The 14050-nt window shown below is 42.2% G+C and overlaps 1 protein-coding gene across 1 annotated transcript in view; it reads right to left on the minus strand.

The window, feature by feature from the left end:
* Positions 1-3215: 3215 nt before the first annotated feature.
* Positions 3216-14050, minus strand: part of LOC143292855 (innexin unc-9-like) — a 15428-nt gene continuing 4593 nt past the window's right edge. The window contains exons 2-5 of the mRNA XM_076603481.1: positions 11306-11486; positions 9380-9535; positions 8666-8956; positions 3216-8073 (exon numbers count right to left, since the gene is read on the minus strand). Of these exons, the coding sequence (XP_076459596.1) occupies positions 7468-8073; positions 8666-8956; positions 9380-9535; positions 11306-11486 (1234 nt within the window). The 3' untranslated portion in view covers positions 3216-7467. The remainder of the gene's footprint in view (positions 8074-8665; positions 8957-9379; positions 9536-11305; positions 11487-14050) is intronic.

Below are 14050 nucleotides of genomic sequence, written 5' to 3' on the forward strand. Positions count from 1 at the left end.
TCATTAGTTTATATATAATATGTTTACCCCCCCCCCCCCCCACACACACACACCACCCACCCTTACTTTCTGTTATATGCAGACTTAATCCAGCATAGCATAACATGGCCGGCCGGGTTACATGACCACACACACACCAGTTTACTTAATCAGTCGCTACTTCCCTGTTACATAGTTCAATTGGAATGTTCCTGTAGTGTAAATTAGGTTACAGTATTATTGTTGTGATTGTTTTTCAATTTGTTGATTGATGTTATAATTAAGTACTTGCAGGATGTTACTTGCACTTTTCTTATTAATCAATTTGTCGCCTTTTCTCAACAAACGTGTCAACAATTTCTCATTTAGTGATCACAGTTATAGTGTTTCTCTCTCTCTCTCTCTCTCTCTCTCCCTTCTTCTTCTTCTTCTTCTCTCTCTCTCTCCGATGCAAACGAACAAATAAACAAGCTGTCACATAACAGTTCATGACAAAATAAAAATACGTGATTAAAAACAAACATTGAAAAGCAAACAAGCTTCGTGTAAGTAAAACATAGGCTTTCAGACAGACTAAAAGATATATACAGAGCGAGAGAGAAAGAGAGAGGGAGAGAAAGACAGACAGACAGACAGAGACAGACACACACACACGAAAGAGAGAGAGAGAGAGAGAGAGAGAGAGAGAGAGAGAGAGAGAGAGAGAGAGAGAGAGAGAGAGAGAACTATGATACAAAAACGTGACCCTCTAAGCAGCTCATGTGGTTTCCGTTCTTCAGAGGGTTTTGTTGTTGTTGTTGCTGAACATTAATACGTTACTCGTCGAAACGACGAAAGAATTGAGGATGCTTGCAGCACACAACAGCTGCTTGCCACTCCCAATGCAAACTTATTCCTCCCGTCTGTACTCACCACTTATTATAATCATATATATCCGTGGTCCTCACTGACCGCGGATCTCAGTCTTGATTCGTAAGGTACAAAATATGTCGCGTTGTATGCCTTCTTGGTCACGTCTCAAGTGCACTGGTGGGTGACTGACGACAGTGCAAGGGACAACACAATGGACGGGGCCACACTACAACGCTGCCATGTACGTGTGACTCACAGATGCACAATGACTGTTTTGTCCTGGGGGTCCGGCTCTGCTCTGCGCCCCACAATAATTATCTGTTGAGGCACGGCTGCTGCAATTACTGAACCAGCCGTGATAATTGCAGAGTTCTCTGCATGCACAACGTGGCTGACAGATGTAGGTATATAATATTTATACAAACACGCACTGAGTGACTTTGGAACTGTTATCATTATACGCGACTGCATAAAAGCAATGGAGAGAGAGAAAAACAACAACAACGTGCAACAGCAGCAGCAGCAACAACAACAAATATCGACCGTTACAATAAAGACGAATAAATAAATTTAACTGACAGGATCAATAGCAGGATTTTATTCAATTTTTTTTTTAGCTAATCCAAAGAACATGAACATTGTTAACATCAATAACATTATATGACAATCAAAGGTATAGCACCAGCAAAGTGTAAACTTCTGGTAAATGTGGAACAGCAAGGACACTGTGCCTGTGCGTTCGCGCGCGCGCGCGCGCGCGCGCGCGCGTGTGTGTGTGTGTGTGTGTGTGTGTGTGTGTGTGTGTGTACGTGTGTGTGTACGTGTGTATGTGTATGCTTGTGTGTGTGTATCCTTGTGTGTGTGTGTTTGAGTGACAGAGAGAGTAGTGTTTGGGTGCGACGTGCATGTGTGGTCATTTGTGTGTGTGTGTGTGTGTGTGTGTGTGTGTGTGTGTGTGTATGTGTGCACATGTGCGTGTGTGTTTATACATATGTGTATTCATGTCTGTCCGTCTCTCTGTATGTATGCACGTGCGTGTGTGTTTATACATATGTGTATGCATGTCTGTCCGTCTGTAGTGTGTGCGTGTTTTTTCTTAGTTTTTTTGTTGTTGTTGTTGTTTTTGTGAATGAGCACGTTTATTTTTTATATGTTTATATATACATACACAGGCCACTCAGTGACTGTCTCAATCCAGCCGAACACGTGCACACACTACTCACATGCTATCCTCATTAGACATATATCAAGAATGACTCATCAATCATCAATCACCAAACGCAGTTCTCGACCAGGACTCAATCTTCACTCTGACATTTTGCCCAACGGCAAAGTAATTTAGCAGTCAGGCAGAATAGCCAAGAAAACAGGTAGCTGAAGCCGGAATATACATACTCGTATACCAACTGCCCACGACACACTACGTATTAGGATCGACAAAAAAACAATGTTCAGCTTACGAACTAACTCATTGCTATTCCAACGGGCACACATCTCTGAAAAGAAAGTTGACAACCACTTGGGGTGGGTTGCATTAGCGCTGAGTTAGCTTATCGTTAAGAGTGACGTTAAGAATGTTCCCAACTCCACGGTAATTTCCATATAGTTAGGAACATTCTTAACTCTGAGCAAACTTAGCACTGGAAAGATCGCCTCGTGCAACCCGGACCTGGACTTCAGGAATTAAAATGAATGGGAAGAAAAGAAATAAATAAAGAAGGCTCTTGCAAACAAGTAGCGTTAATTTGTATGTGGCCCATGTTAGTAAGCTCGTTCAATAGTTTTGTTTATAGTTTCATACTAGAACAGTTTGCAAAATATTACTTATCAAATAATTATATAAATAATTAAAGTTAAGTTCCAATACTATCTTTAAAAAAAATTACTCGAATAAACTGGCAAATGAATGATGACAAACATACGCAAAATGTAAACCTATAATGCGTACATATATGCCTACATATGCATAAGCTTACGCATAAACCCATTCGGTATATATTCTTCAAAGCCAGAAATAAAGAAAGGGGAGGAAGAGAAAAGACAAGAAGAGGCGAAAGAGAGAGAGAGAGAGAGAGAGAGAGAGGGGTGGGGGGGGGGGGTGAGGGGGGGGGTGTGAGGGGGGGGCACAGAGAGACAGTTATGTGGGCTTGAGTGTGTCTGGCATTGTATATACGTGCCCGCGCCCTTGCGAGTGCTTGCGTGCAAGAGTGAGTGTGTATGCTTGTGAGTGTGTGTGGTGTGTGTGCGAGTGTATGACTGTGCATGTATGCATTCGTGCATGTGTGTGTGTTTGTGCACTGCATGTGTGTGTATGCATGCGCAAGTGTTGCCAACAGACATCAGGCCGGCTATCAAAGATAAAAAACACAAACCAACCAACAGCAGTAGGTATAATTCATTTATTTTTTGACAGCATGTGGATGGATTGACGAATAACCAGCGCATATAGCAACATAACACTGAAGTTTGCACTCTTGAATGTAAAAATGCAACATTGTAATTTAAACTAAGGCACTTAAAAGAAAAAAAACAACAAAAAACGAAAGTCAAAACATACATCTCGAAGTCTGATTTTTTCTCGGTTATCAATTTACTCAACCAACAATCCTGTCTCTAAGGAGAAAAACAGGAAAAGAGGATTATAAAATATACATATACATCATCATCATCGTCATAACATCCACACAAATCAGCTTTATATTTATATATTACCTGCTGTACTATCATCAAGATCAGTCAGGGAACCGGTCTGAGCTAGCATTTCTACGTTCGCTTTTTTTTTTTTTCTTTTTTTTTCTGAGACAATGTTGAAGTCTTTGCTGATGACACAACACGAGTGTTTACATCTTTTAGACTCTGCTCTCTCTGCTCTGCTTTCAGTTTACAACCCACGTAACGTGTGAACATGCAAGTGACGCTTGGTGGATGTCCCAAAGTACGGCAGTAAATTTTCATCAAGTGCACTCTACCACTCAAGAAGCAGACATGTGGCAACCATCTGGACACTATAAAACCACCATATATACATCGGGATTTTATCATAAGGTCAGAATACACGAGGATAAAACTGGTCATTCTGTCAGTTGCATATAACTGTATCATAACAGCATAAAATAAACAGGTAAAATACATAGACTGGTACTGGTGAGAAAAGACAAAAACAGGATTTCGTTGCACTAGACAGAGTGGATACATCAACACATCGAATTTGTATTGTTATCAGCTATATGATAACATAAAAAAGCCTGCCCCAGTGTATATATTTTTGCATAAAATATAACTCTAAAACATTTTTCATGTTCGACGTTTACAGCAGAAAATAAAACAAAACCATTTGGTACATTAAACACAGAGCGCCCAAATTTCTTTAAACAGGTTCCACTATAAAATGACACAAACTTATACCGTCAACAGACCTTCGATTTTACACGCGCGCACACACACACACACAGTGCTGACAAACAATCAGTTATACACAGTAAGCACCAAACTCTTATTACAGAATTACAACTCTACTAAAAAATAAACACACAAACAAAAAATCCTTCTTTATTCTGTTGGTTACACTGATGTTGACAATTTTTAGTACAACTTAATTTCACAAATCAGGAAGTGAGATGACCGTTGTTTGATCAAGGGAATCTTGTATGCTTTGGAAAGAATGACAAAATGAACTGTCTTCATTCAACTAGCCGTTCATTCAAAGGATAGAATGACTGATTCTTGCCTTTCAAAATTTCAAGGAATGTGACATGTTAACAACTTTGGTCCTCTCAATGCCTGCCACATGGGCTAAAATAACACAGGCATAATGATCTGAGGAATGTATTACACAAAACACCTCTTAAATACCTGAATAAAACTCACCCACACACGCATATAAACAGACATAAGTACTGTGCGCCATCGAATGTTGGAAGTCCTAAGTGTAAAGACTTTTTTAAGGGATGTGGTTGGGGGAGGGAGGAGGTTTTAGTGTGCAAATTTATGACGACATCCAGCTTGCCGCCAATGCCATATTTAAGTGATCATTCCCGACGCCAAACTGAAAAAGGCATGCCATGGATACCACTGGTTGCGTCGAGGTGGTGAATATGTTGATCGACTTTATTTCAAGTTTATCTACAACATGACATTCACAACAGCAAATGAGATTGGTTTCGCTTCGTATGAGATATGGCATTGTTAAATGCTACAGGCAGTAGACACATAATTCACTTTCAGCACCTGCAAATATATTTCACTTGCCATAGGCCATGTGACTCGAAGTCATTTCTTGTGGATCTGTTGCGTTCATTGTTGAACATCTCTGTGCGTGAGCAAGCGAGCGAGAGAGACAGTGAATGTGTTAGGGGGTGGGGTGGAGGGGTGTGTGTGGGGGGTGGGGGTGTAGGGGGTGTGGTGTGGGTGTGTGGAGGGGGGGAGTGTGTGTGTGTGTGTGTGTGTGTGTGTGTGTGTGTGTGTGTGTGTGTGTGTGCGTGCGTGCGTGCGCGTGCGTGTGTGAGAGCTGCTGCAAACTTAAAAGACAACAGGGACACAATGGGAAAACATAACATTTCAATTCATCAGGCATAACATTTTTAAATGCTTGTTCTGAGTTAAGCCACATCCACCAAAGGAAATGAGAGAACAATGAATAAAATGCGGTTATAATTTTTCTGCTCACTATCAACAAAAAACCCAAAACCAGAATACAACAGGGAAAAGAAGTGCAACTACTTGATACAATGATGCAAAAAGTGCATATGTGCGCACTGACTCAAAAAAGACAAGAAAAAAATCTTACACACAAGGAAAACCCAAAGGTTGATGATCATATATATTTATCACAATTATAATTCAGATTTTAATGTGACTTTTGATTTGGCCTGTGAGACCTTGACTCAATCACATATAATAATAATGCATCATATATAATTCAGAATTGGTCAGGAATAAACATTTTAAGAAAGCATCATTTACAGGCACACATCCAATAACCATGAAGATGCTTTTGCAACAGTCCACTTCATTTCCCGACGCGTGCACGCGCGCGCGAACACACACACACACACACACACAAATGATTGTTTTCAACATCTGCATTCAGCTTGTGCTCAGTGAACATACATTTATCACTCGGTTCAGTCACAAGAAAGACTAAACATTGCATAGAAAATGGCATCCGTTTTTTGATTTTCAAAACAGTGTCTTAACCAAAAAAATTCTTACTCGTCAGATAACGAACAAATATAAGATAAATCATTAAGTGAATAAAAATTAAAAAAAATAATCAAGCAAATTAATACAAGATAAAAAAAATAGTAAAGGACATTGGTAAAGACTGTCTTTTAATTCATTAGATTTTTTATACTGATATTAACAGACAGGATTCTGTTCTTTTAACAAAATTCATACAGCCACACAAAGCAAAATGGCAAGAATTTTTTATTTTATTTTATTTTAAAGAATATCATAATTGCACCCCAAACTGAAATCCCATTTCGCAGGACAGTTCAGTTCTGGTTATTCATTCAGCTCTTCTTGCCCGCTTTGTTACCCACTCTCCACACAATACACTGCAAATACCCACATGTTCCACCAGCTCCTGTCAACTCAGAGATGATGTTTGCGTACAATAAAAACATTCAACAATCAATTATTTTCTGTTTTACATTACGTTGTCTATTTATGCTTTACATGATCAGATCTAAAACCAACAAATGTCAGCAAAAACTTTTCGGAACAGTCATGAAAAAAGCAGTCGTCAATTCATAATCATCCTTATTAAAATGCACACAACTGATTTTAGCCCCATAGAAATCATCCGAAAATAAAAGCGATATCTACGGGACCACTGGCGCTTCCATCAGTTAATATTGTATCAAGATATCACCTCTTACAAGACATTTCATTTTCCTTCTACAACATATTTGTTACAGCAATTGCCAAAATTTTATGAGGTCATGATTCTTTTTTTTTTTTTGTCCATCTGCATGTGTCTACATGCGTGCGTGCGTGCGTGTGTGTGCGTGTGTGTGTGTATGTGTGTGTGTGTGTGTGTGTGTGTGTGCGTGCGTGTGTGAGTTTCTGTGTGTGTACGCGCGTTCTTTGGAAGCGTCCAAAGCCATCGGTAAACAGAGGCAACAACGAACTGCTGCTTTGAATGTACACTTGCTGCGCCATGACATCTCTCTAAGTATATCTTTATTTTTTACTGCCAGTGAGTCAGTAATCCCCGTCAGGCGATACAGACATAAAAAGTTAAAGGTTCCACAGCTTTTTACAGCCATCGGGGAAGTGAATCAATATGCACTGTGACAAGGGCTCGGCATTGGAAGGCGGGGCCCATTCATCTGGTCTCCGCCGTTTTAACCTTCCCCAGCCAAAGTTAAGCACCCATTCACACCTGGATGGAGTGAGGAAAGTCGGGGTAAAGTGCCTTACCCAAGGACGCAAAACCATGCCAAAACGAAGCCTGATCACTGGTCAACACTGGATCAAAAATCCAGCAGCTTATTCTGCTAAGACGCCTACTTTAAACATCTATAATCAAAAAGGTTAAAGGAAGGCGCTGGCCGTGTGGAAAAGTCGGTAAAGTACTGGCCTTCTGAACCAGACTTTTGATGTAGTGCAGATCGGCATAAAGGTATATCTTTAATGCCCAGTGAGTAATTCCCGTTCCTTGTCGCTGATCACGGGTCTGGCAGCCTCCTCGACAGGCTCGGGCTGCGACTTCTCCTTGTACATCTTCCACATCTTGTCCACCAGGTCCGTGACCACCAGGTCCGTGGAGTTCTTGGAGATGACCCGCATCACGAACACGCCGTCGTCCCGTAGGTATTGCTCCGCGAACTTGGCGCACAGCTTCTTGTCGAAGCCCGTCTGCAGCTCGTTGTTGATCTTGAGATACTTCTTGATGTAGACGGCCCGGTTGCGTTTGAACACGACGCGGTAGAACCAGGCAATGGTGTTGAGACAGGTGAGGAAGGCCACGAGCACCAGCCAGAACCAGATGAAGATGAAGATCTTCTCGTTGAAGAGGTTGATGGGCAGCACACACTGCACCGTCCAGGTCTGGATGTTCTGCAGCTGTCGGATCCTGAAGTCACACAGGGTGACCCTGGGGAAGCGCCGCGACTCCTTCCAGGCGTCCTCCTGCCCCATCTTGGCCAGCACCTCAAAGCCGTACAGGTTGAAGTCCGTGGACAGGAAGCCGTTCAGGATGAAGAACTGGGCGATGACGTTGGCAGCGTACAGAACCTGTCCGCACAGAATCATATCGTTTTTGTTTTTTAACGTATTTTTAGTCAGCGTTATTTCGTGTTGGTTGGCACTGCCTCTGTTGTTGTAAACACATGATAACGAATGGGGGCGTCCATGCCTACAAATAACTTATGGCATGTGCGCAAAATAACGTTTTTAAACTAAAAAACATGTTGTTTTTTTTTAAAAGCACACACATAAAAAACACCAAACAGAGCAGGCGGCAGTGTTTTCTTTCTTTGCAAATAACGTTGTTAAACATCACTTATATATATAACACATATATGCATTTTAGCCTTTCTACACCACCATTACAAAAAAACTTTTTACTGAATTATTTCTTTGCATGATCAGGAAAAAAAACAACCTCCGTCTTGCATCTTTGCATCTCTTGCTGTAGTGCTTTTTTTTTCTATGCTGTTCAGAGCTCATTTCACACTCTTACCCGGAAGGCTTTATACACACGGATACCCGTATCCTCCCTCTCTCTCTCAACCACACCTCTCCTTCACCTCTCCACACAACTCCATCCACACCACACCACCTCACACCACAACCACCAAACTCTCAACCCATCCCCAAAACGCACCTTGGTGGTGAGGTAGAATGCGGTCAGGTAGGTACCGGCCCGCTTGTTGCAGAAGAAGCAGCAGACGCGGGCCAGGTGCTGCTTGGCACGCACCAGCATGTTCCAGTGGTACTCGCGGTGTGTCTCCAGCCAGCGGTCCAGGTAGAGGGCGATGTGCTTGATGGTCTTCTCCCGGTCCTCCGGAGACCCCATCTGGGTCTTCTCGGCCATCTCCACCACCTTATCCAGGTTGACGCCCGAGCCACCGTTGAACAGCCGCCAGATGATGTTGGGGAACTTGAACATGAAAGCCTGGGACAACGAGATTGAAAAAGATATCAGCAATGTCCTTTTATTTTAGTTGAAAAACAAAAAAAAATCAAACAACCAGCAATGTCTTTTTATTCAAGTTTTTCAAAAGTCCGTTTTTTAGTTTATGCAGAAGAAAAATCAACAAAAGCATCTAGATTTTTTGTGTGTGTTATATTTATTAAGTTTTTTCAAAAAATTTTTTTTTTCATATACTCTACTTCATTATCGCATTATTATTATTACGCCATACAGGTAACCTTAACAGAACAAGCACCACATTTCTCGGAGACGTTCTTCTTTGAAACGTTCTAGTCACTGCACTCAGCTGTTATGACGACGACACAAGACACAGTGCCACCGTCCAAAGCCTCTGCCACCAAACCGAGTCTTTGTTTGAAGGAGGGACAGGAGAAACGCACTGACCTGGAAGAGCAGGATGAGGGGCACCCATTGATAGTAGGTCAGCTCCTCGTTCTCCCTCTTGATGGTCTCTAGGGGGATCTGCTCATCCATGGGGATGTAATAGGTGTTCTTGATCCAGCAGTAGCTCTTGGCGTAGTCCACGTACGCACCCGTAAACTGCACAGGGGAGAAATGAGAGGAATGAGAATCCCTGTCATATACAGCACAACAAAATATTGTGAAAAGAGTTTTAAATTAAATCCGGCGTAGTCCAAAAATGATGCCAGTCACTTTCATCGAGAAAAATGGATAATCATTTACTCGCCTATTCGCCACAAAATATGTGACTGAACAGCGTTTACAAGAAAAATAAAAGACTATGGTTTCACTAAATGTTATGAAACAAACGAACGAACAAAAAAAAACAACAACAACAAAAAAACATTTTATTCAATTTTCAATGGACCTTTGTAATTCGATTCTAAACAAGCTCCAATGACACTGAGGAATTATAAAAACAACAACAACAACAAACAAACAAACGATGTGCCCACGAGTTCGTAAACAAAATTAATGACAACGGTTTCATGGAGTAAGTGTGAAAGAAACACTGCTTTATTGAAAATACAAGAAAAGAACAGACGAGTTTGGTTTCAGTAGTTTGGGGCAGAAAAAGAGGGACTATTATTTCAATAAAGTTTACAAGAGCAAGATGTCGCAGAAGAGAGACAGACAGAAAGACCAAAGACCGTGAGAGGCGGGCTGGCAGACAAACGAACTGTCACGCACAGAACGGCCGGTTAGTATAGTACTAGTAGGTAGTACTACGATAGTATACCCCGCTACCCAACCCCCACCAAACCCCACCTTCAAAACGCCGGTGAGTATAGTACTAGGGTAGTACTACCGTATACGCCACCTCCACCGAGGCCCTTCTTCAAACAGATTATAGTGGGGTTTATGTTTCCTGTGACTACGCGCTTGGCCTTATCTACTGGGTGAAGCGGCTCGACCTCAAACCTGTAATATCTGTCACCGGCAAAGTGAACTCCAAACAAGCCACACCCAGACACGTACAGTAGACATAGGAATCTGGAATGTACAAACTATTTCTATTTAAGCGAGAGCAGAAAAGGCCGAAGCAATGCGATAGGTGGTGAGAAACTTCGGCTCATGATCGACACTGCCATCTCAGTGGTCGAAAAAGGCGCTGATCATTATTCATAGTTCATTTGATTATAATTCTATGGCTTCTTTTAGACATTTCCTTCTTCTTTCGTGAAGAGGTATACAATAAAACACAGGAACCCTAAACTGAAAAACAGCCTACAATAATAATTCAGCTGAAAAGGTCACATCACACGCAAACACGTTAAACTCATAAACACATGCACTAAAACTCTAAACATATTAAATCATAGTGCTCATGAGCAAATATTTAACACGTTTATTCTGCTATTTTCCTTTGGTTGTGAATGGAAGTTTTCATTAGACTCCATAACGAACTATGGTGACGAAACAATCGTTGCAACACACCTGGTTGCTATTACTCATGCTATTATCAACAGAGGTAAGTATTTGTTCATAACTGAAATACAGGCGTGTTCTTCACCTTATCATGGGCCCTATAATCATCTATGATTGGCCATAATGTGTGTGTGTGTGTGTGTGTGTGTGTGTGTGTGTGTGTGTGTGTGTGTGTACACTAGTAGTGTCAGAGCATATTTGTGTGTGACTTAAGTGCATATATATATATATATATATATATATATATATATATGTGTGTGTGTGTGTGTGTGTGTGTGTGTGTGTGTGTGTGTGTGTGTAAATGTGCATGCATGGGTGTATGTGAATGCTTGTGCTCCTGCTATGACGGTTGCACGTGCAGAACATTACAATACAGAACATATACAGCCGACAACAGGGTGTGCGTGAGCGTTTCCTGACCTCAGCGGGGCACCAGCAGTGGATGGGATCGCCGACGAACTGGCCGGTGGATACAATGATGGCGAACATGGCGAAGAGGAAGACGGTCCATACATGGTTCAGCCGGTCGACCCAGTCGTCGTTGCTGGCCCCTTGAAGCTTCTTTAGCGACGGAACGCCGCTGATCACAGACCCTATAGACCTGCACAATGACCATGGTCATGTTGACAATGTCGTGTGAAGAACACCGATGACGATGATGATAATGGTGATGATAGACACAACTTTAATGATCAGTAACACTATAAATGATAACGACCTGGTACCTACGACTATGGCGACATTTCTACTGATCGGGAAACGTTAGAACTGTCGCATCAACAATAACAGTATCAGAAAAAAAAAGTTTTTATTTGTATTTTGTAAATGAAAATAATATAGCCTATCCAGCTCATCCTGACGGAACCAGAATCAGAATGCTTAATACTATAAGAATTGTTCTGCAAATAAATCACGCATCGAATATCGCCGATAAATATCGTGAAGCAAAGCTAGTGTTTTTTTGTCAACTGTTGTTATTGTAGTAGTAGTAGCAGTAGTAGCAGTAGCAGTAGTAGTAGTACTAATTGTTGTTGTTGTTGTTGTTGTTGTTGTTGTTGTTGTGTGTGTGTGTGTGTGTGTGTGTGTGTGTGTGTGTGTGTGTGTGTGTGTATCATGTGTATGTGTGTAGCCGTTGTGTGTGCGCGCGCGTGTGTGTATAGTGTGTGTACTAGTAGGTAGGGGTGTGTGTGTGTGTGTGTGTGTGTGTGTGTGTGTGTGTGTGTGTGTGTGTGTGTGTGTGTGTGTGTGTGTGTGCCTCTCTCTCTCTCTGCATGCATGTGTGCACATATTATAATTTCATGTGTATAATAACCAAATGAATGAATGAACTATAACAAATATGAACAAATAAACGCGTAAGAACCCAAATGTGTTTTTTGTTTGCTTGCTTGTTTGTTTTGTGATGACACAATATGTAACACCAACAGCGGCCTGGCGGGGAACAAGGTTCGGTGTCTTTGAGTGTGTTTCACTGTGTGTCAGATCGTTGTCAAGACAACGACATGACAATAACTCTGCACACACATTTGAGTCCACACTGTCTAGTCAGACCCTACATACTAGTAACAAGCACCGCACTCCTCCTGAACTCTTTTTTTTTTCCATTTCTCTTTTTTTCTTTATCTTATGTACTTATTTTTCTTTTGCCTGTCGGCGTCGGATGCTAGTTCTGGTCTGACATGTTAGATAAACACCAGTCTTTACCAGTAAATGCGGATACATGTACAGAGAAATACGGGAAAGTAAGCGAAGCCGCAGCAAAGGCACAACACGAAGTGATGAAGTGGCTGATAGAGAAGAGTGATCTCCATGAAAACTCCATGGAAACTATGGGGAAAACAAAACACACACACACACACACACACACACACACACACACACGCACGCACATGCACACACGCGCTCGCGCACCCACACACTCAGAGAGAGAGAGACAGAGAGAGAGGGAACAAGGAGACAGGAAGGACAAATCACGAACTTCAACTCTTTTTTTTTTTTTTTTAATAACCTTAGCCTCGGGTGGTCTGTGCGAGCACGCAAAGAAAGAAAGGAACCTGTCAGTGGTGGGAGAAAGATGGGGGGAGGGGTGTTCCGGAAGGGCAGTGGGAGGGGGCCGGGGGGTTAGTTGGAGGACACGGACGTATACATGGTTAGAGGAGGGATGGGTGGAGATAAGGGGAGCAGCCATCTGAACTGAACTGCTCCCTGTGTGTCGCATGCTCCGTCCACAGTCTGTTATGTTTTCAGCTGCTTTGCGTGTACACGTGTGGCACACTCGATTAGACACGATCGCACGCGCGCGCGCGCAAGCACACACACACACCACTGAAATATACGCTTACATCTAATCCAGGTCAGTCACACACATACACACACAAACACACAAAGAGAGAAAGGAGGGAGGAAGTACGGGGAGAAAGACAGAAGTTAAAAAAAAAAGACTGAGCCGGACCTTCTTCATACCTTGAGAAAGAGACGGACATACTCAAACGGAGACACATAAGACAAAAAGTTAGGGTATGCATGTGTCAGTGTGTGCGCGCGCGTGTGCGTACTTGTGTACTTGTCACGGTGTGCGTGCATGCATGAGCGCGTGCGTACGCGCGTCAGTGTGTGTTTATGCGATCGCCGCGCGTGCAGTGCGCACGTGTCTCTGCGTGCGTGTCACACTCTAACGCAAAGCATCTATCATAAACATGGGTGTGTGTTGGAGTTGGAGAGTGCGAGTTCGGTGCTGTATGGGAGTGCCTGTGACTGAGAATCTGCCCTGCATTGTTTGGACAAGCACCGAGACGGGGTCGCCTACTGGTACCACTCCTCAAAAGGAAGAAAAAAGATTATAAAGGAACAGTAGGACGCTTTTAGCCTTTCCTTTACGTAAGAAAAAAAAAAAGAGGAAAACCTCTTTCCCCCCCTTCCCCCCCCCTCCGGCCCACTCTCTCTTTCTGCCTTTCTATCCACGAAAAATTTGATTAATTTTATGTTAGTCTTTCCTTTCTATGTTTTTATGCATTCAATCAAGTACTAAGTATATCAATCAGACCAAGATTTTCTTTTTATTTTAGGTGTGGACAAGGTGTAGTCACCCGCCTTTCAGAAACAACAAAAACAATTGTAGCTAATATCAACAACTTCAAAATAGTTTCAATTTACATCATGCGGGGA

This window comes from Babylonia areolata, chromosome 18 (assembly GCF_041734735.1).
Source record: "Babylonia areolata isolate BAREFJ2019XMU chromosome 18, ASM4173473v1, whole genome shotgun sequence".
Taxonomy (NCBI): domain Eukaryota; kingdom Metazoa; phylum Mollusca; class Gastropoda; order Neogastropoda; family Buccinidae; genus Babylonia; species Babylonia areolata.